Source organism: Salminus brasiliensis, chromosome 22 (genome assembly GCF_030463535.1).
Source record: "Salminus brasiliensis chromosome 22, fSalBra1.hap2, whole genome shotgun sequence".
In the NCBI taxonomy this organism is placed as follows: Eukaryota; Metazoa; Chordata; class Actinopteri; order Characiformes; family Bryconidae; genus Salminus; species Salminus brasiliensis.
The window spans coordinates 4,032,213-4,052,612 of record NC_132899.1 but is presented as its reverse complement, the minus strand read 5'-3'; the positions used below and the strand labels follow the sequence as shown (position 1 = coordinate 4,052,612).

Sequence of the window (20,400 nt, the reverse complement as noted above, 5' to 3'; positions counted from 1 at the left end):
ATATGTAATAAAATCTAAAAACTTGCTTAATAATGTAATAATTAATGAATAACTTAATTAATGTTAATAACTGTTAAAATAGTTCCATGTTTACTAATAATGCAGAACAGTTTTTACATTATTGGGAAATAATATCATTTTGTTACATTCCTGAGAATATGACATTCTTTTTTTTTTAACAATATTTTCTGCAACAAGGCTGTTTTCTAAAAACTGTCAGTCAACTCACTAGGTTAATTAACCCTACAGGCAAATGTATCCATTAATGTATAGAAATATTTTCCTTGATAATTCACAATCTATCAGCTCTTATTACATTTTTCATTTGTTTTGTTTCTTGTTAGTCATTAACCAATTCAGGTCTTGTTTTCTATGAATCTAACTCTTATCTCTTTTATATAAGCTTTAGAGCAATTCTGGCATTTTGCATTTGTTCTTTATTTGTTCAAACAACCCCCCCCCCCCCCCCCCCCCTCATATGGAGGTCTATTTTTATTATTTCCAGAATCATCTCACTATGTGTCCAACAACTAGGGGTTAAATACACATAGACTATGTCATTAGGGTTAATGGATGAAGGATGCAAGTTTTTTGGTTTAATGTTGATCTTAATATGATATTTATAGGAAGGAAAGGTGACACTGAAGGCTACTAAAAGGTCACACAAACCTTTATTTATATATACAATACAAGAAAATAAGGAAACTATATTATTTGTAATAAATTTTACATACTATCAGGTTTTCATTATTGCTTATTAATTTCTGAAATATTTATATTATTTTTTTAGCTAACTATGGACAAAATATAAGGCAAGAAACGATTTAATAATATGACAATTTTTAAAGTAAAAAAAAAAAATAATCAGGTATATTGAAATTACCATATCAGATACATTTAGTGTAATATATTTAGTCTTCTCCAGTTTAATTAATTAATTAATTAATTAATTAATTAATGCTATAATTTGAGCTAAAATCAGGAGACTTTAATACTTCCCTCCAATTTCTACTGCTTTTCTAATAATAATGATTTATTACAGTTCATGGATGTAAATCATCTATAATAAACTTTTAGAGCACAATAAAGCACCCAATTATATTTCTCCACCTTTTATAGCCATCTTAGGTTAGATTTGTTTTAAAAGGTATTAAATACATGTAATACTATTTATACTATTTGATTAAACATGATGTCTATCTATCTGTCTATCTATCTATCTATCTGTCTCTCTCTCTCTCCATATATATATATATATACATGTCTATCTGTCTATCTATATGCTTATCTATCTATTAAATTCAGTGCTTTTTACAACAGATATGGTCACAAAGCATTTTTGCTAAATCTGGTGCTAGGCCTCTTATAAGTAAGACAGAGGTGGCAGAAGAGAGGCAACCTTGCTACTGTCACCTCTGGCAAATATAATATAAAGAAATATTATGTAATATATTTACAAATCTGCATTCTTCTATGTTTTAAATATTGTAATGAAGAATAAATATGAGTTAAATAAGAGTTAAAAATCCAGATTTTGAAATTCAGATTCAAAGAGAGAACCCATCTCTGGTTGTCTGATGTCAGAAATAAAGACAAGAATACAACAAACACAGTGAGAAAATTAATTTAATGTTAGGAATATTAATAAATGTGCAGAGATAAAAAAGAAAAATAAGTGAACTAATCAAATATATGGTTAAATCAATTACTACCAAAATATGAAAGTCTTATCAGCTTCAAAATGAGAATTAAATTCAATAAAATTAAATTAAATACATAATTTTACATTTTATAATGAATCCAAAAGCATTTTGGGTTATTATGAGGCAGGTGAACAATCCCTAGATCTGAATGCTTCCAGTTAAAGTAGTGCGACAGTGTTATGTTATGAGTGGAGCTTGTAGAGGAGCAGGATCAGTAATGTGCCGATTCCTACCTCTGTTCTTACTTCAGTCTAAGCGCAGAAGAGAGTGCATAGTTTCTAACTGAGAGAGCTTCAGATTGACCTGTGTTGGTTTGGTTGCTCTTGCGGTTGTGTGTTTCCTCTGATATAGATATGATCGATCCTAAAGCATCGCTGCAGAACTGTAAGCAGTGGGTACGCTGATGCACCAGGACAGCACATCTCCAAAAGTGGAACATATCTGTGCTTGTAGTAGGAGACTGGAGAAGGGCCTTACTCAGGTATACTACCAGTGATGCCAGAGCAGCAAGCTCGAGTGAAATGACCTCAGGAGGTGTCTGAAGATCTGTTTATGATCACAGAGCAGAATATATGATAAAAGAGTCACTTCTGAACAAAAGATCTCTGGTCTTGAATCTAACTAAACTAACACAGCATATAGTCATTGACAAACACAGAACTAAACAATAATGCTGAGAATTTATGGAATTATAACTTATAAAATGGTATTTACATTTTAATTGTAATTTAAAAGGGTGTAAATATTATTACAGCAAAAATAAAATGATTTAAATGGCGTTTAACTTATTGTGCTGCAAATAGTATCATTTCTACGTATTTTTAATGTAAGTATGGATAAAGAATATTTGAACATATATATATATATTGTTGTTGTTTGTTTTTGAATACATTTATACATGAATACATTGAATACATTATAATATATATATTTTGATATTATACATATATATAAATATTTGAATACATTAAAATAAACATTATTATTCATAAACAACAGATTTCTATCATTTTCTGGAGGAGGAAAAATTAAGGTTAATTCATGATTATATTAAAAAGACTAATCATTTGCATATTTCTAATGATATATAAAAGGACATTTTTAACTACTTTCTTTGGTTTCTTTTTACTTTATTCTAACATTTTTTTTGTTGTGAACATAATTTCATTTGCTGCTGTTAATATTCTGTAAAATATTTACAGATCTGCATTCTCGTATGTTTTAAATATTGTAATTAAGGATATAGTAAATTAGTCAGGATAGGAAAAAGCAAGTATTGAAGTGTTCTACCACCCCCTAGGGGTCATCTCTCTATATCTCTATAGAAATGCAATAAATGCAATAAATAAATTACCAATAAAAACGATTTCTTAAATAATTTATTTTATTTATTGCATTTAAATTGTGTCATCATGCATCACAAATTCGTTAAAATCCTGTAAGATGTTTTAAGAGATGTATGTAAGAGAATGAACACAGTGATGGAAAACCACGACTTTCTGTAGGAATGTTATTAGTGTTTATTCCAATGTAAGTTATATGGATAGATTACTGGATAGAAATACATATTTATCCAAAATAAATATCTAAAAAAAATTACTTAACCTTAACTTTTAATGAAAGTCGGTGTAAAAAATGTACTTTTAGATAATTTGGTCTAATCATCATGAAATTTTTACATAACCTAAAGAACAACTGTAATATTTAACAATTTTATGTCAAAAAAGTCAAATACTGCAAAATATTATTCCAAAACATCTATTCCCCTCCTTCATATGACCAGATCTTATTATGTCTTATTATAATAATAATAATAATAATAATAATATATTATTATTATTATTATCTTATTACCCTGACCAAGCTACATACCCCAGTCGCTCATGCTGCACAGTATGGATTAACCAATCTAAACCTTAGTATTAATCATCCACCCAATCACCAGCAGATATGGGTGGGATTTCGTGTGGAATCATTTGAAGTCCATGTTCTGTGATCCATTACTGTGATCATTAATATTGGAGCATGAAGACTGACGAAGCAGAACGGCCTGATTGAAAGCCAAACACTTGAGAACTGAGTTGGCTGATCAAACACGGGTTTGATTGACAGGTCTTAGTTAACATTTTTACAGCACATCTCTCAGTAATGTGGTTGTGTATTATACATGAAGATGCGGACCTCTGAGCACAAGCATATCGATTAATAAGTAAATAGCTTATAGCAGGGAGATGGGCTGCATGTAGGATAGTAGTATGGAAGTAGAAATTGGAATATTAGAGGTTTAATAAGGTGTGAATCAATATTCATCAATGATAGAAACTCTGTATTTATTCATGATGTCCAAAATACATTCTGTTATGAAACTGGTGCTGCTGTAAAAGTTTTATATGGTGTAAAATAATGAGGATCTGTTTTACCTCATTTTAATGCAATTTTTTAGTTGCACCAAAATTGCCTAGAATACATATTTAAGAACTACAGTTTACTACTCTTTCAGTAAAATAAACATAAGCAAATTTGGTCATGATTTATATAAGCAATAATAAATTGTGACTCTTACTTACCTGAATTTTTGCCATTTTCAACTTTTTGAAATATTATGAATCCAGCCCTTTGTTTTTTGCAAATTTTATGATGAATGAAAATTCTTCAAAATGGCTCAAATATTAAACATTTTTAAACTGACTTACTCCATTAAAAGTAAACATGTAAGATAATTTAGCATGACCGCAATGTTATGCAGTGTCCATTTGGTTTATTTTCCATTACCAATTCCCATTACCAATACTGTTACTCCAGTCAGTTTATTTATATATTATTATATATTTATTTTTATATTTATTTTTTATTGTTAGTTTTGTTATTTTTACATATTTTGGATAAGCCTACTGGAAGAAATATCTCATAATTTTCTGTTTAATGTGTTTCCTTTTTTAATGCTTTTAATGCTAAACGTAAAATGAAAGGTGCAAATAATCATTATGAAAACTGAATGTTACCATAATGCTATCACTGTGATAATGTGACATTTGGAAAACCACAACTTTCTGTAGGAATGTTATTAGTTAGTTAGTTAGTTAGTTAGTTTATTCTAATGTAAGTTACATGGGTAGATGACTGGATAGTAATACAAAATACAAAATGTATCAAATGTAAATATATATATATATATATATATATATATATATATATATATATATATATATATATATATATAAAATCACCTTAACTTTCAATGAAAGTCTGTGTAAAAATACACCTTTAAAATATGAAAGGTGCAAATAATCATTATGAAAACATAATGCCATCACTGTGATAATGTGACATTTGAAAAAACATCACTTTCTGTAGGAATGTTATTAGTTAGTTAGTTAGTTTATTCTAATGTAAGTTATAGGGATAGATGACTGGATAGAAATACAAAATACAAATACAAAATGTATCCAAAATAAATAGACAATTCACCTTACCTTTCAATGAATGTTGGTGTATAAATACACCTTTAAAATATATTAATATAAAAATATAAAATATAAAATATAAAAATATAATAATCATTATGAAAACCTAATGCCATAATAATGCCATCATTGTGATAATGAGACATTTGCAAAAAGAAAATGGTTGAAAGTTCTTCAGAGCCCCTTTTCTGTTTGCATAGTGACCTCTTCAGGTGAAATGATGAATTACACTGAATTATGGTTTTGGAGTGAACCATTTTGGTGGCATCTCTATGAAGCAGCAAAACACTCAATGAGATCTGAGACTACATGAGTGTCCGAGACACAATCGTTACATATTCCAACTGTAATTCATAACCATGACCAGACGTTCTTTGAGGCACTTCCATCAAAGCAAAATGGGGACAATACCACTTCATGTTAAGTTCACATAAAAGTTTTGAAGTTCACATAAAAAAAAATATTATTATATTTTTCTTTTTTTTTGTCTTTGTAGTGTGTGTGTGTGTGTGTGTGTGTGTGTGTGTGTGTGTATGTGTGTGAGTGTGAATGTATATTGAATTTTTCCCATTTTAGTTTTATTTCCACACTGAGTACACACAGGAAAATAACACAGAATGATTTTTGATATGGAATACATATAATTTTCCTTCCAGTAGAGTCTAGTAAAATGTCTTCAAAAACATCCCCCAAATCCTTAGGTATGGTTTCATTTTATACCAATCAACCATAACTTTAAAACCACCTGCCTAATAAAGTAGGTCCACCTCAGCTCTGATCTGTAAAGGCTTGGACTCTACAAGACCTCTGAAAGTGTCCATTAGCAGCAGATCCTTTAAGTCCTACAAGTTGTGAGCATCAATGAGTCTTACGTCCCTTTTGGCCCTTTCAGATGTTCACTGGTTGTCCTTCCTTGGAGCACTTTTGGTAGGTACCGACCTCTGCATACCGGGAACATGGCCTCATGTTTTGGAGATGCTCTGACCCAGTCAGTCGTCTAGCCGTACAGTTTGGTTCTTGTCAAAGTGTCTCAGATTCTTACGCTTGACCATTCTCCCTGCTTCAAGAACCTTTATCACCTTCAAGAACTGACTGTTTAATCGCTGCCTAATCTCTCCATCCCTTTGCAGATGCCACTGGAAATCATCACAGATTATCAATGTTATCAATTCATCTCTCAGTGCTTTTAATGGATCACAAAAGGATTTAAAATGAATCAAAAGAAGAGATAGATCATAAAATCCATCATTATTAAGATCTCTGACAATATGGTTAAGATGTTGGTGTAGTGTTTTAAGATTCAGATATCATTTGCTTCTTAGGTGAAGCCAGAAGAAAGGTTTGTCAGGTTTTCCCTCAGGGCCGTACGGATCACTCGAAGACAGTGGAAGATCTTCTTACATGTTGTATAGCTTCCAAGATGCTGCAAAATGGAAAGGCTCATTAACTCTTTGGCCTAATTTTATTTTCTAAGATATCCAGTTATACATAGAACCAATTTTGTTCTTCACATACACCACCGGTCAAATGATTTAGAACACCCCTAGTATTTTTTTGCGGTCCACTAGCAGAAGGGCTTCAAGTATGGCTCGGCTCGACCCACCATCCCTCAAAATCCACGGAAGACGAGCGTCCAGGCTTTTTTCTGTCCTACACCAAAGTGGTGGGATGAGCTTCCCCTGGGTGTCCGAACAGCAGAGTCCAACACTCACTGTCTTCAAACCCAGACTGAAGATCCTCTTCTTCTGAGAGTACTCAGGCGATGAGAAGAGTATTATGGTCTCCTTACTGACTTGCATTTAGTAGAGTCTAAAATTAGAGGATCTTTGAATTCTAGTCTATTTAAACTAGCTGAGGTTATTCTTGAGTGAACAGTGAAGCACTTTTGTAAGTCGCTCCGGAGAAGAGTGTCTGCTAGATGCTGTAAATGTAAATGTAATGTGCTGCACGGCCCAGGCAAGCCTGATTTTCTTATTTTGCCATTGTACTGCCACTCTACCCATCAAACCTGCAGCTCCAAGTCTTCTCCTCAAGGTTTTAACTTGGTCCAGTGATAAGCGGAGTTACAAGGTGTTGTCATGTGAGCTGTCGATCACGCAACACTGCTGACTCTCAGAAACTTGGATTCTGAGGCTGTTGTTGGATTTGAGTCTGTCAGACCTCTTCAGTTTTTTGATGCTTTGGTGAAGCTGAACTCACCACACTCTCTAAAGGAAACTCTCTATAGACCTGCAAGGTTAAGGGTTAGAATACTGGCCCTATTTAGTCCTGGCTGTTCACTGCTTACCTATTTCCCATTGAGGCCTCTGGACTTGAATGACTTCAATGTCAATAAAAGCTGGAAAAATTGGGGGTGTTCCAAAACCTTTGGCCGGTAGTGTACATCGTTTTGTATTAACAGTGCAGAGTGAAGAGTAATGAAAGAATAGTCCTGGAGAACATACCCATGAACACCCCGTCCAGACGCACAGAGATTGGCAAAGACATGGAGCTGCGACAAAACATACTCGAACTGAAAAAGAAACAGGAGGAATTGTAAACATGGTAGAAAAGCTGAAGTACCCTATTACAGTTTAAGATCCTTGAGGAACATTTGGAGGTTATTCCAGGGCTAGCCCAAGCCTTTCTGGGGCCCTAAGCAGATTTTCATTTGGGGCTGCCCATATCACCACCTGAGCACCAGATACTTCATCAGAGAAGTTCTGACCCACTTCTCTAAGTAACTTTACTCTGTACAGATCCATTCCTTGGCCACTTCTCTCTATTGCTTGGCCTCCTTTCCCTGTTTGTGGTGTAAGATACCATTGTACAGACAGACAAATGTACACAGTTTCACAGCTCTGTGAGTGGAGTGACTGTCTAACTGCTTACTTATCAGGAGATTCAGGAGATCAGAAGTTCAAATCGCATTAATACCACAAACAGCCCTCCATTGTTATTAGTCTGAGAATATGAAAGACTCCCTATATAGGGGGAGGCCTGCCTTCAGATGTGAATTAGCAGTAAATGGATCGAGGGGGCGGAGCCACAGACCAAAAGGTCCTTTCGGTTGGTGTGCATTGGAAGTCGTTTTTGCAAAAAACAATGTCCTAATATGAGGCGAACGTTCAACGTTTTAAAAAAGATACTTCATCATTCCATAGGCTACACTGTGTGTGTGTAGCGTGCCCACTATTATTAGCATTATGTGTAATTAGCTACATCATACCGCTGTGATTCTGGCTATTGTTTTTAATAATTGTTTTTATAAGTTTACCAGTTGAATTTCTTTTTTCTCAAATTTTGAACAGATGTGCAAAAGTGTTTTTTGTTGCTCATGGGGTCCCCCTGGTGGCGTTGGGGCTCTAAGCAGCCGTGTAATTCGACTATGCCTTGGGCCGGCTCTGGGTTATTTAGTTAAAACCTTGAGGAACCTTTTTCTTCTTAAAAAAACCTTTCTCAAAGCACCTTACGAAGTTCTTTCACAGTAAAAACAAAAACCCTGAAGAACCTCCAAAAGTTCTTTGAAGATCTTATAATTTTTTAACAGTGTACAGACTCTTAAAATAAAGGATTATTGAAGTCATGCCATAAAAGAACCATATAAAAGAGATGTGTGGGTGTGAGGAACTCAAGTGAAGGTTCTTTTAGTTAAGTAAAGGTTCTTCAAACCATTAAACTTCTCTGGAAGCCTTTGTAGAACATTTAAATCACTTTATTTTAAAAGAGCCGTTACAAACCTTTTACTCAAATAAAGCCCCTCACTGTTGATCAATAATCCAATAGAATCATCAGAGAAAGTGTTATATTGACGGTAAGGTAAGACCATGGATGGGAATGTCTTGCAATATCTACAATTTCTTCTTCATCAACATCGGCTGACTTACTGTTGGTTGAATTATCATTCATAATGCTGCATTTTAGAGGACATTGTCTGGACTATCAGAAATAAAGGAGCTTTAAATGGTTCTTTGAGCAACGTCATAAAGAAGTATGCTTGTAACAGAGATGAATGATTGTGAAGAACCTTCGTAAAGTGTGGACTACGCTGACTGTGACTTGGGCTTGAGTTCTGAGCGGCTTTAGCTGATTATACTGATTATACTTGAAGCCAGCTGGCCCTCCTTGCCAAGCAGAGACCAAGCATCAGTTTGGAAGAGAAGGAGGATCTGTGGTGGTGGTGGGGTGCAAGAAGATGAGGGGAGGGGAGCAGTTTTATAGGGCATGTGAAAAAAAGTTTGTGCGTGGACCTTCTCCCTAACTTCTCTCTAACTTCTCCCTAACTTCAGATATGTATATATTTATATATCTTTATGGAATCAAAAGTCGTTCTTCTGTGGCAGCACTTAAAGAACCATTGGAGGCACCTTCACTTTTATAGGCGCAAGAGCAGAGAAGTTCTGACCCACTTCTCTAAGTAACTTTACTCTGTACAGATCCATTCCATGACCACTTCTCTCTGTTGCTTGATGAGCAGCAGTTAGACCGTAGGGCCGGTCTAGAGCTGTGAATACATAACAACACAGTTCTGAGTAAATTTACATTCCCTTCTTTGTCAGACACAGAATTATACACAGTTTCACAGCTCTAGAGTGGAGTGACTGTCTAACTGCCTGCTTCTCAGGAGGCTCAGGAGATCAGAAGTTCTAATCCCATCAATACCACCAACAGCCCTCCATTGTCATTAGTTTGAGAATAGGAAAGACTACCTACATAGGAATCAAAAAGTCGCTCTTCTGTGGCAGCACTCAAAGAACTATTGGAGGCACCTTCACTTTTATAGGCGTAAGAGCAGAGAAGTTCTGACCCACTTCTCTAAGTAACTTTACTCTGAACAGATCCATTCCATGACCACTTCTCTCTGTTGCTTGGCCTCCTTTCCCTGTTTGTAGTGTAAGACCTCATCGTACAGACAGCCTGTCCCAGGTGAAATGGAGATGTTTGCACAGAAATGCTTTTCTAGTAGTTTGTTAGTCTTTGTCGTTGTAGAGTAGCACAGCTTTAAGTGCCAGAGAAACTGAGGAGGGTTACTTTACACACCTTTGACTCATGCCAGTTAAAGCAGGTGGTCCTGAACAGTTCGGCCACCGCTTTGAAGTCTTGTAGCTGAGTGAGGCTGAGCGATGTCGTCCTCGCTGCGGCATATTCTCCGTATCCTCCTGCAAGGCAGAGCTGACGGACCTCCTCCACGGTGCGCTCAATGTTAGACTTCATCTGGCAAAAGAGGATGAGTTCATAAGAGCAGACTCTGATTCTGATTCTGTTACTGCTGTAAAATTAATAAATAAATGAATACATTAACTAACTAAATAATCATCAGCGTCGTCATTTGTTTTGTTTTTTAACTCAGAACTACATGAAATACAATACAGGAATAATAATAACAATAATATTAAAAGGAAAATATGACACAAATAAGAAATGTAAGTTATGTAGGTTAATAGTAAAATAAATAAATAAAAATAAGTAAAATAATCAAACAACCAAATTGTTTAAATAAATAAATAAATAAACTAAATAAATAAATAATCATCAGCGTCATCATGGGTTTTTTTTTTTAACTCAGAACTACATGAAATACAATACAGGAATAATAATAATAATAATAATAATAAAGGAAAATATGACACAAATAAGAAATTTACATTATGTAGGTTAATAGTAAAAAATAAGTAAAATAATCAAACAAACAAATTGTTTAAATAAATAAATAAATAAAGGTTCCCACTACCAAGCAGCCGCTATAGATGGTTGCTATGGTATACCAGGTGGTAACTATGATGTGTATTATACATTGTATGAAGTATTGTTGTGCTGTGCTTTGCAATACACAACCATAATACTAACATAATGTTAGAAGAGCTTCGCAAAACACTGCCTGAATTGAGACGCTTGAGTGACAATAGAAAAGGTGAAAATCAAAAAGAAATAATAATATTATTTTAACAAATATGTTGAAATTATGTGCCAAATGTAATTAAAAAAATAATTATTAATAAATACAGATTCATGTACGATGCTGCACCTTTATCAGATTATCATATTTTTTCTTGAGAGCCTCTTTTTTCACAGGATTGTCTTCTCTCTGAATCCGGTGCTCCAGGATTTTGAATGGTGCCTCATAGAAGGAAACCAGATCTGTGGGCTTTTGGACTTTTTTACACTCTTGAGTGGATGGTGGGGTGTTTTGCAAAAATGTACTGACTGCTAATTTACTGACGTCCTAGAGGACAAAAAAGAACAATAATTAGTGTAGAAAATGATTGAACATGGTAGCTACTAGTGTGACGTCCTAGGTAAGTATAGCAATAGTAATGCTATAGGTATATATTTTATTGCATTATTATATACTATAATATAATACCTATAGACATAGATTGTAATGTTTTTGTTGTTTAAATATCTTTTAAACTTTTTTTTATTGAGGGCTGTTGATGGTACCCAGCATGCTTAAGTAGTCTACCTGATGGACATACCTTGTCACCATACTCGCATGGGACAGACATCTGCATATGATCATGCAAATTCTGAAACTCATCATGGAAAGTGATCTCATCAAGGGCAGACTGCAACAAATAAAACAATGAAAGTACTGTGAAATCAAACACACAGCATACACTCGGTTATTCCACCCCAGGGTACATCATGTGGACACAATCAATACTCACAAGCAGTGTGAAAAGTGAAGAGTTATAACTTATTAAAGGAAACGTAAAATAAATCCTCAAAAACATCAGTAAATGAGCTGCAGCTGAAACTGATTAAATACTGTGTGAAGTGTTTAATCTGTTGTGGCTCCGCCCCCTCAGCTTGCAGGGGAGGACTTCCAATTTTTTCAACTTGTGACTGTGGAGTGATGAGCCCTTGCTGGGATTTGAACTTATGATCTCCTCACACTTGTTGATGAGCAGCAGTTAGACCGTAGGGCCGGTCTAGAGCTGTGAATACATAACAACACAGTTCTGAGTAAATTTACGTTCCCTTCTTTGTCAGACACAGAAATGTACACAGTTTTACAGCTCTAGAGTGGAGTCTAACTGCCTGCTGATCAGGAGGCTCAGGAGATCAGAAGTTCAAATCCCATCAATACCACCAACAGCCCTCCATTGTCATTAGTTTGAGAATAGGAAAGACTCCCTATATAGGGGGATGACTGCCTTCAGACGGGAATTAGCAGTAAACAGATCGAGGGGGTGGAGCCACAGACCAAAATGTCTTACACAGTAGACTTTTGCTTGGTGTGCATTTGTAATTTCTCCTATTTGGGAGTGGTAGGATCCAAAAATGAGACATGTATAAAAACTAAACTTAGTCTTAGGAAGTGTTTTTTGCAAAAAACAATGTCCTCATATGAGGTGAAAGGGTCAACGTTTTAAAAAATGAAGTATCATGGATGCAGAGAAGCAGAAATATGAGGATGCAGGGTCTCAAGAGGTTAATCAGTTTCAGCTGCAGCTCATTTACTAATGTTTTCAAAACTGAAATGCAGAAGTAAAACATGCGTTTTTTACCATAAACTTTTTAACATAACTTTTGACTAAACAAACTCAACTCAAACTCAACGCATCATCTTTTATTTGTTAAAATAGTAGAGTTAGACTGGACTGTCATGACTTTACTTACTATGTCATAGTCATGAATCCCATGAAGTGAGTTTATACCAGTAGTTACACAATGTTATGATGAGATCAGGTTGGCCTAAAGAACATGGGCCCAATCAGGACCACGTTTAAAGAAGGCCAGTTTGACTCATTTAAGCTGCTATACCTCTAAGTTATATAGCTGTTATACTTATTATATAACTGAGTCATGCTAACTCAAAGTGCAAAAGATTCATGTGGCTACATGAGGAAATTACATAGTATATGTGAGGGCTGGCTCCAGGGCTAGGCCACCTTCGGCCACCAGAGGGAGACAACGGGTGTTTTCTGGAGCCGATCAAGCCCAACACCCAACACCTGATTTAAGGGCTTCATAAGGGGAGGGACAGAGACCCACATTGCTGTGACTTTGTCTACAGTTTGGGTCAGAAGTACAGCTGTTGAGGCTTGAGGCTTGAGGCTTAAGGGTTCTGGGTTCCGGGTTCCAGGTTCCTGGGCTCCCCCTCATCTTTGCTTCTCCTAAGATGCTCAAGTCCTTTTTCAGAAAAGTTTTTTTTTTTTATTCTGCGGGAGGAAACCAGTATCCTGCCCATCTTTCTCACCTTCTCTTTTCCCTTTGTCTCAGTATTCAGATTCATGACTCCAGTAGAAGTGGAGATACTAGGGTTTAAAAGACTTCTATAGCAGCTGAAGTATCAACTGAAGCTTTTTACTTCAGTAAAAGTGTAAAAGTACTGGTTTCAGAACCACTTCAAGTAGAAAAGTAAAAGTAATGGAAGGAAAACAAAGGCCAGAAGCTTATGTAAAGAACAACTGTCCTGACATTACGTCCAAAAGATTAAAAACAAAACAGCAAAAATAGTCATTTTCATTTTCATTTTCATTAAAAATGTTCATGTGATGGCAACGATATCCAAAAACCCAAACATCTGCTGTGCTGTGGAAATTGCTGCCCTAGTTCCTATTTCTTAATGAATTACTCGTTATAAGAGTTTTTCGGGGAGCGTTTGAGAATAACTCTATCTAAAGACCCTCATCTCTGTTAATATTAGGTTGTATAAAAGGAGGAATTACACACCTCTTCAGTGTACGACATCCAGACTGCTGACATCTCTGCAGCTAGATAGGTCTGTCTGATATCATCGAAAAAGCAAAAGTATGCTACTGTATCAGGAGGACACGCCGTGACACCGTAGACTGAAATGCATCAGAACAGACTGATTTTAGATTGAATGGACGCAACGATGTCTTTTACTCATTCACAGATTTGTGTTTAAGGTTTGAGGGCATGGCCTTAACCATTGCACCAGGGTTCTAAATGAACCTACTGCTGATGTTTTCGGGGAGATTCTCCAGCATTGACCCAGAGTAGCAGCACTCCATAAATATCACCATCTGCCGTAAGAGAGAGAAAACCATGCATTCAGTAACGTGGTATAATTATGAAGATGTATGTATGCATGTACAGCTTATACATTTACACAAGATAATGCAACTTTTGTTTCCAGACTACACAACCAACCGGAAGAGTATTTCTGTTCATTGTAGCAAAAGTAGAACTCTTAGAAATTGGTTTTCCTAAAAGACAGATCTTTTTTTGCACTTTTTGACATAACATTTACATTGTAAAAACGGCCTGATTTTAGAAATGCCCCCAAATGGCTTGGAATTAAATCTTTTTACATAGACTTCCATTGAAAGCCAAGATGGAGTTGTCATTTTGGGTATCTATCCATCTTATCTAATCTATCTATAAATTGGAATAAAAGTATTTTTACATTGACTTTTATTAAAAGTCAAGACATTTTTTCCTTCTGCTGTAAAGTTACCATTTACCAGTTTATCATTTTAGCATTTCTACATCAACATTAGCTAATATGCAACATTTAATTGTAAACAATGCAAATAAATCTGAAATAGAAATGGAGTTGTTTACCTCTGCAAACTGATTATTTTTAGCCATGTTCTGAAGCTCCTCAATGAAATCAATTGCATAAAGCTGAAATGAGAATAAAGCATTTGTGTATTATTATATTAAACTAGGGATTTTGTAAACCCAAGCAGAGCTTCAGGCTTCCAGTGTTCCAGCTTGTGGTTCAATTCCAATTCAATTCAATTTTATTTATTTAATTTTATTTAAAGCAGCTTTACAGAGATCCGGGTCCGAGCCTCTTTTGAGGGAGCTAGTGACAACAGTGGCAAGGAAATACTTCCTTGGGTCAAGAGGAAGAAACCTTGAGAGGAACCAAGGCTCGATAGGGGAACCCGTTCTCCTTTACATTTACATTTATGGCATTTAGCAGACGCTCTTCTCCAGAGCGACTTACAAAGTGCTTTGCTATTTACCCAAGAAAAGCCTCAGCTAGTTAGAATAGACCAATAAATCAAAGGATACCTCTAAGCTTAGACATTGCTAAACACAAGACAATAAGGTGACCATAGTACTCTAATCGTCCAAGTACTCTCGGAAGAGGTGGGTCCTCCTCAGGTCAACACCGGATGATGATGATGATGATGATAATAATACAAAGCAATATTAGTTTAAAGTGTTGATACCATGCCAAGATTTGTAATGAATTATTATAACATTATAAAGGATGTTTCAAGTACATTTAGAATATTTGCTTTAGGTTAAATGTGAAACCTACTGAGGATGAAGGAAAACAAAACATGCCAGGAGCTCCATGGTCTGACAGGAAGACAAAAACTGTGTCATCTTTTCCACTAAAACAAAAAAACAAAAGGTCAATTTCACAATAAGAGCATGCAGTGTCAGTGTGTGTCTCTATCTGGTTCTGATTTCATTGGCTGAACAGTGTCTGGACACTTCATTGTGGGACATACAAGCATAATAAGGAAGTTAGTTAAACTGGAGAAGGTGGTGCCTGAAATGCATCAGTTTATCAGAAATGGCAAAACTGCAGTTGTGACAAAGGGATCCGTGACAAATTGATTGATTATACTTGATTGTCTCTGCACCCTGTCTCATGTCTTGTCTATTGTCCTTGCACTTAAATCTTACCACATCATTACCTACCCTGCACTGCACACAGCCTAACAGTGTTTGGTTGTACTGTACAACCATGTGTTAGTATAATGGCAATAAAACTGAGCTGAATTCATTAGAAATTGTAACTTTTTGACATTTAATGTGAATCTGTCAGTTCTTTACATTGCATCAAACATTCATGATGAATGGGCCAGTAGAAATGCTCCAGAATTACGTGAACAAATTAGTTTTACATTGACTTTCATTGAAAGTTAAGAAGTTTCTTTGCTTCCATTAGAGAGGAGATACAAGATTTTTTTCTGATATGTTTATCTTGTAGTGTTACAGTCCAATTTGGGTAATTCACACCCCAAAAAACAATAACTCTAATAATAAAAAATGTAGGCCTACTTATTATGTGAAGCAGATTTGTCCAGTCACTGAGGAGAGACAGTCATGTATTGTGTAGCCATCATTTCAAATAGAAGAAGTTTTTGCTTCCATTTTGGAGATACAAGTTTTTTTGTTTTTTTTTTGTGACCGTGATATGTTTATCTTGTCGTGTAACAGTCCAGTTTGGGTAATGCATGCCCCAGAAAGATTTGTCCAGTTACTGAGGAGAGACAGTCATGTATTCTGTAGCCATAATTTCAAATTATCCAAAAATACAAACCAACCTTTTAATGACCTTTTTAGGTCCAGTCTTGGTCACAGCGCTCTCATCCCCCCGGAGTGCAGCGAGGAAGTTTTCAGGTGTCACATCCTGTAAGAGCATAATAATAAAATGAAGTATATATGAATGAATAAATGTGGTTTAGCAATAATAATAAAACATATTTACATCTCCAGTGTAGTCCTTCAAGACTCCAGGGTAAACATTTGGTCCGTTTGGTTCATTGATAATGTTTCCCCTGTAAGGATTCCTGTTGAGAGAGATATAGTACACTGATGTTTGAGGTATGTAGGCTTCTTGTGTCCTTGGGCATTTGCATTTATGATCAGAATACAACGTAAATCACTCACTCGTCATTGTAAGCGATATCATCATACATCATAACCACAACCTGGTCATCTGGGATTCCATTCTTATGAACTATCTGATAAGCATGGCAGATGTTGGCCTAAAGCAAAATAAAAATATATTTATTTAAAGAAGAAAACATCATCCTTACACTCCGTTAAAAGCAAAGGTGCTACAAATGGTACTTTAAGTGCCACAGAGGAGCCACTTTTGATTTCCTACAGATCAAATTTAGGTAAAGAAATGCTTGTGAATAACCTGTAAATTATGATAATGAAGGTTCATAGCTCTTATTTGCAGTGGCACGGGTGATCTTCATTGTTTCTAAGTTCAATCATGTAACCCCTCTTCACTGTAGCTTCCTGTAGCTGCTGCCCAGGTCATCAGACTCAAACCCCTGACTCTGGTCTACAAAACCAAGACTAGACCAGCCAGCCCCTCCGTACTTGATGGCGATGGTCAAAAGCCTGATCTGCACCGAGAACCCTTCCAGCTTCAAGTACGGCTCGGCTCGACCCGCCATCCTTTAAGATCCACGGAAGACGAGCGTCCAGACTTTTTCTTTCCTGCACTGAAGTGGTGGGACGAGCTTCCCCTGGGTGTCCGAACAGCAGAGTCCAACGCTCGCTGTCCTCAAACCCAGACTGAAGACCCTCCTCCTCTTCTGAGAGTACTTGGGTGAAGAGTGTAGAGTGTGTGGAGGATTAAGGTCTCCAGACTGACTTCTGTATTCAGTAGAGTCTAAGCTTAGAGGGATATTTTGGACTCTAGCCGATATAAACTAGCTAAGGGTATTTTGAGTAAAAGGTGAAGCACTGCTGGAAGTCGCTCTGGAGAAGAGCTCAGTGCATTAAATGTACCTTACCTGCAGGCCATAATTGTCCCAGTCCTTTGCCCCAGCCACAAGGATGGCCCATTGTTTACCAACGGTGCCAGTCATTCCTGCTGTGAAAAATTCTGCTAGTTTTCAACACTGAAATAGAAGTTAATAGAAGAAGGGTTATCCACACAGCATCCGATATATACAGACAGTGGAACTCCCAATACTGTAATTAACCCTTTCAGGCACACACAGAGAATTTCTTTCAGAATCTCAGATACCGATATGAATAAATTGCAAACCATTGAAGGTTTTTTTTTTAGGTGCAGGGCCAGCGGTCATTTCTGAACCACCGTGCATTCAGGGGCACTGGCTATACCCTTTACCCTTTTTTTCCTTTCATTTGAAACTCAGTTTGCTCTGTGATTTAATCGTCTTGTTTAATAAAATATTAAGATGACCCCTTTTTGGTCTGGCTCATGCACAGCCCACAGGGAACTATACGAGTTTCATTTAATCCTAGTAATCTTAATAATAATAATAATAATAATAATAATATTAATAATAATGAGGAAGAAGAATGCATATGAGGCTAAAAATGTGGTTCATTTACTTGATATACCCAAAGTTACCACGGTGTATTTAGGGTGAACACATGTTAACATAGGGAAATGATGAAAAATTGTGTTTGGCCCTGCTAACACTGATGAACTGACCGGCCCAGTGGCCTTTTTAATGTGTTTATTTGATGAAGATCTTGTTTGAGCACATGAGCTACACTGTAACCTGAACTATGACATTCCAGCCTGCAACCACTGAATTGTTTTATTTTTTTATTTTTTTTATTTTTTTTAGCAATCAACATTCAGGGTTAAAAAAAGGTCACCCTAATATATTATTATTATTATTATTATTATTATTATTATTAATTCTCATTCAACAGCATGCTATTTACAATTACAAACTACCTCCATACAGGCAAACCCACCCTGGATCACATGGTAAGCAGTTTTGGACAAGCTCCTCCAACAACCATGTAGACCCAGCTTTGCAGAAAAACTACAGTTCCTCAATCACTTCCTGTGTGCTACTTTATAAACTGCCCCTGGTAAACATCAAATAGTTTCAGATCATATAGCGGTTCCCTGTTTAAACACAATCCACTGTAAATTAGAGAGAACAAGGGGGTTTCTTACAGTGACCACCATGTATTTTAAACTGTGTACTATAGGCTGCTGTACTTATGACTTACAACACCAGACCTGCTCTACCTCAGCATACACACCTGAACATACTGTACTCTTCTGATTATAAATACAACACCCAGTAGTGATTGTTGGACTACATATTATTATTATTTTTTTATTTATTTCATTTCTTTTTTCTCAAATTAGTATAGTAACTTATTTTGCACCTTAATTACACCCTACACCTTCATGCACACATGGTACATGTACTTATGTGTATTTATTAGACTGTGTCTGTTGACGATTGTACTTATAGTATAAGCATTCTGTCTTGTGTCTTGTCTAATGTCCTCACACCATTGTCTTTACTATAAGTGGTGATATTTATCTTAACAGTGTTTCAAGGTGCTAAAAAACATAAAACGGTGTATTAGCATTTTCACAATAAAGTCAAACTCCATGAAAAAGTTGCACCTTGACCAGACAAAAAGCACCTTGACCAGACAAAAAGTTGCACCTTGACCTCTCTTACTCACAATTCTCTGGTTCTATTTCTCTATTCTACTGTTGGCACTGACCCGGCTTTTAAGCACAGTCCACATATTTGAGGTTAAAACTCTTGGAAGGCCATGTGAGCCTGCTTTGTCCATTTCACAACCACCTCTGAAGTATTTTTGGAGTCATGGCCCTGTAAGAACACCCAACTGTGTCCAAGTTTCAAATACTTTGCTGATGGTTTGTGAGGTTATTCTAAAGAATTATGAAGTCATCCTCCTTGTTGTTTTTTATAAACTGTTCAGAATTGTTTAGAAAAGACTCCAAGAGGTATTTCTAGTTATGCATCTTATCTGTGATCATCTATAGATCTATAGACTTCCACAAGTGAAACAAAGACTTTTACTATTTTTTTCATAAAACAATCAAGTAAACATGTTCTATTCGTAAAGAAGATCATATGCAACCTTACCGTAAACTGGCAGCTGTCTGACTGATTTTGCAATGGTTTGTATTTCCTGTTTTGAAAGTGGACTGGTTGTCAGGAATTTTGTGTCGGTTGGGTCATTTCCTTATTCTTGCAAAGTTACAAAGTGAAAGTAGTCTGTTGTAATCTAGGAGAAGTGGGAAATCATGGCACTGATAGCAGTGTTTTAAACTGATAACAGTGTTTACCATAGTCACCACTGTGTTTATTCCATCTGTTCCATAAAGGCAGTGGAGTGGAATGAGACCACAAAGGTGAGGTGGAATATTTTAGGAAGGGTAAGTTCATATCGTCTGATGGTAGAGCTCTGCAACTAGACATTTCTTTCATGCTTTGGAGCTTTAGAGATGTTTTAATGAACACAGTGATGGAGAACCACCATGACTTTCTGTAGGAATATCATTAGTAATATCAGTGTTTTACTGAATTAATAAACACTAACTGCCCAGATAAGCAGCATTTTAATTAATTTTCTCAGGGAAAAGCTTCTGCACAGAACACTGTTACAGGTATACGGTTCTTGACAGGGTTCTTCAATTTGAACTGCTTTGAAAAGTGCTTTGAGGAACCTTCAAGAAGCCTTTTAGAACATTAGAACATTAAAGTCGGATATCATTACTGCCTAATTTTACCTAGCTAGTTTTGGTAAACATT

General features: G+C 35.8%; 1 protein-coding gene across 1 annotated transcript; it reads right to left on the bottom strand.

Annotated features, from left to right (window-relative positions):
* Window positions 1–6,329: 6,329 nt before the first annotated feature.
* On the bottom strand, window positions 6,330–19,762 carry LOC140543999 (legumain-like). The gene is made up of 14 exons (XM_072667346.1): window positions 19,732–19,762; window positions 17,623–17,730; window positions 16,760–16,857; window positions 16,578–16,659; window positions 16,414–16,499; window positions 15,396–15,471; window positions 14,684–14,746; window positions 14,076–14,142; window positions 13,826–13,944; window positions 11,623–11,712; window positions 11,172–11,369; window positions 10,187–10,360; window positions 7,612–7,679; window positions 6,330–6,590 (listed from the first exon to the last, which is right to left on the bottom strand). Exons 2-14 carry the CDS (start codon window positions 17,695–17,697, stop codon window positions 6,539–6,541), a joined length of 1,248 nt encoding a protein of 415 aa, XP_072523447.1. The 5' UTR covers window positions 17,698–17,730; window positions 19,732–19,762; the 3' UTR covers window positions 6,330–6,538.
* Window positions 19,763–20,400: the final 638 nt, after the last annotated feature.

Coding starts and splice junctions, on each gene's coding strand:
- LOC140543999 (XM_072667346.1), bottom strand. CDS start 17,697: ATGACTGGCACCGTTGGTAAACAATGGGCCATCCTTGTGGCTGGGGCA. Junction 16,500..16,577: donor TGAAGGACTACACTGGAGAT/GTAAATATGTTT, acceptor ATGCTCTTACAG/GATGTGACACCTGAAAACTT. Junction 11,713..13,825: donor GGATGTCGTACACTGAAGAG/GTGTGTAATTCC, acceptor TATTTGTTGCAG/TCTGCCCTTGATGAGATCAC.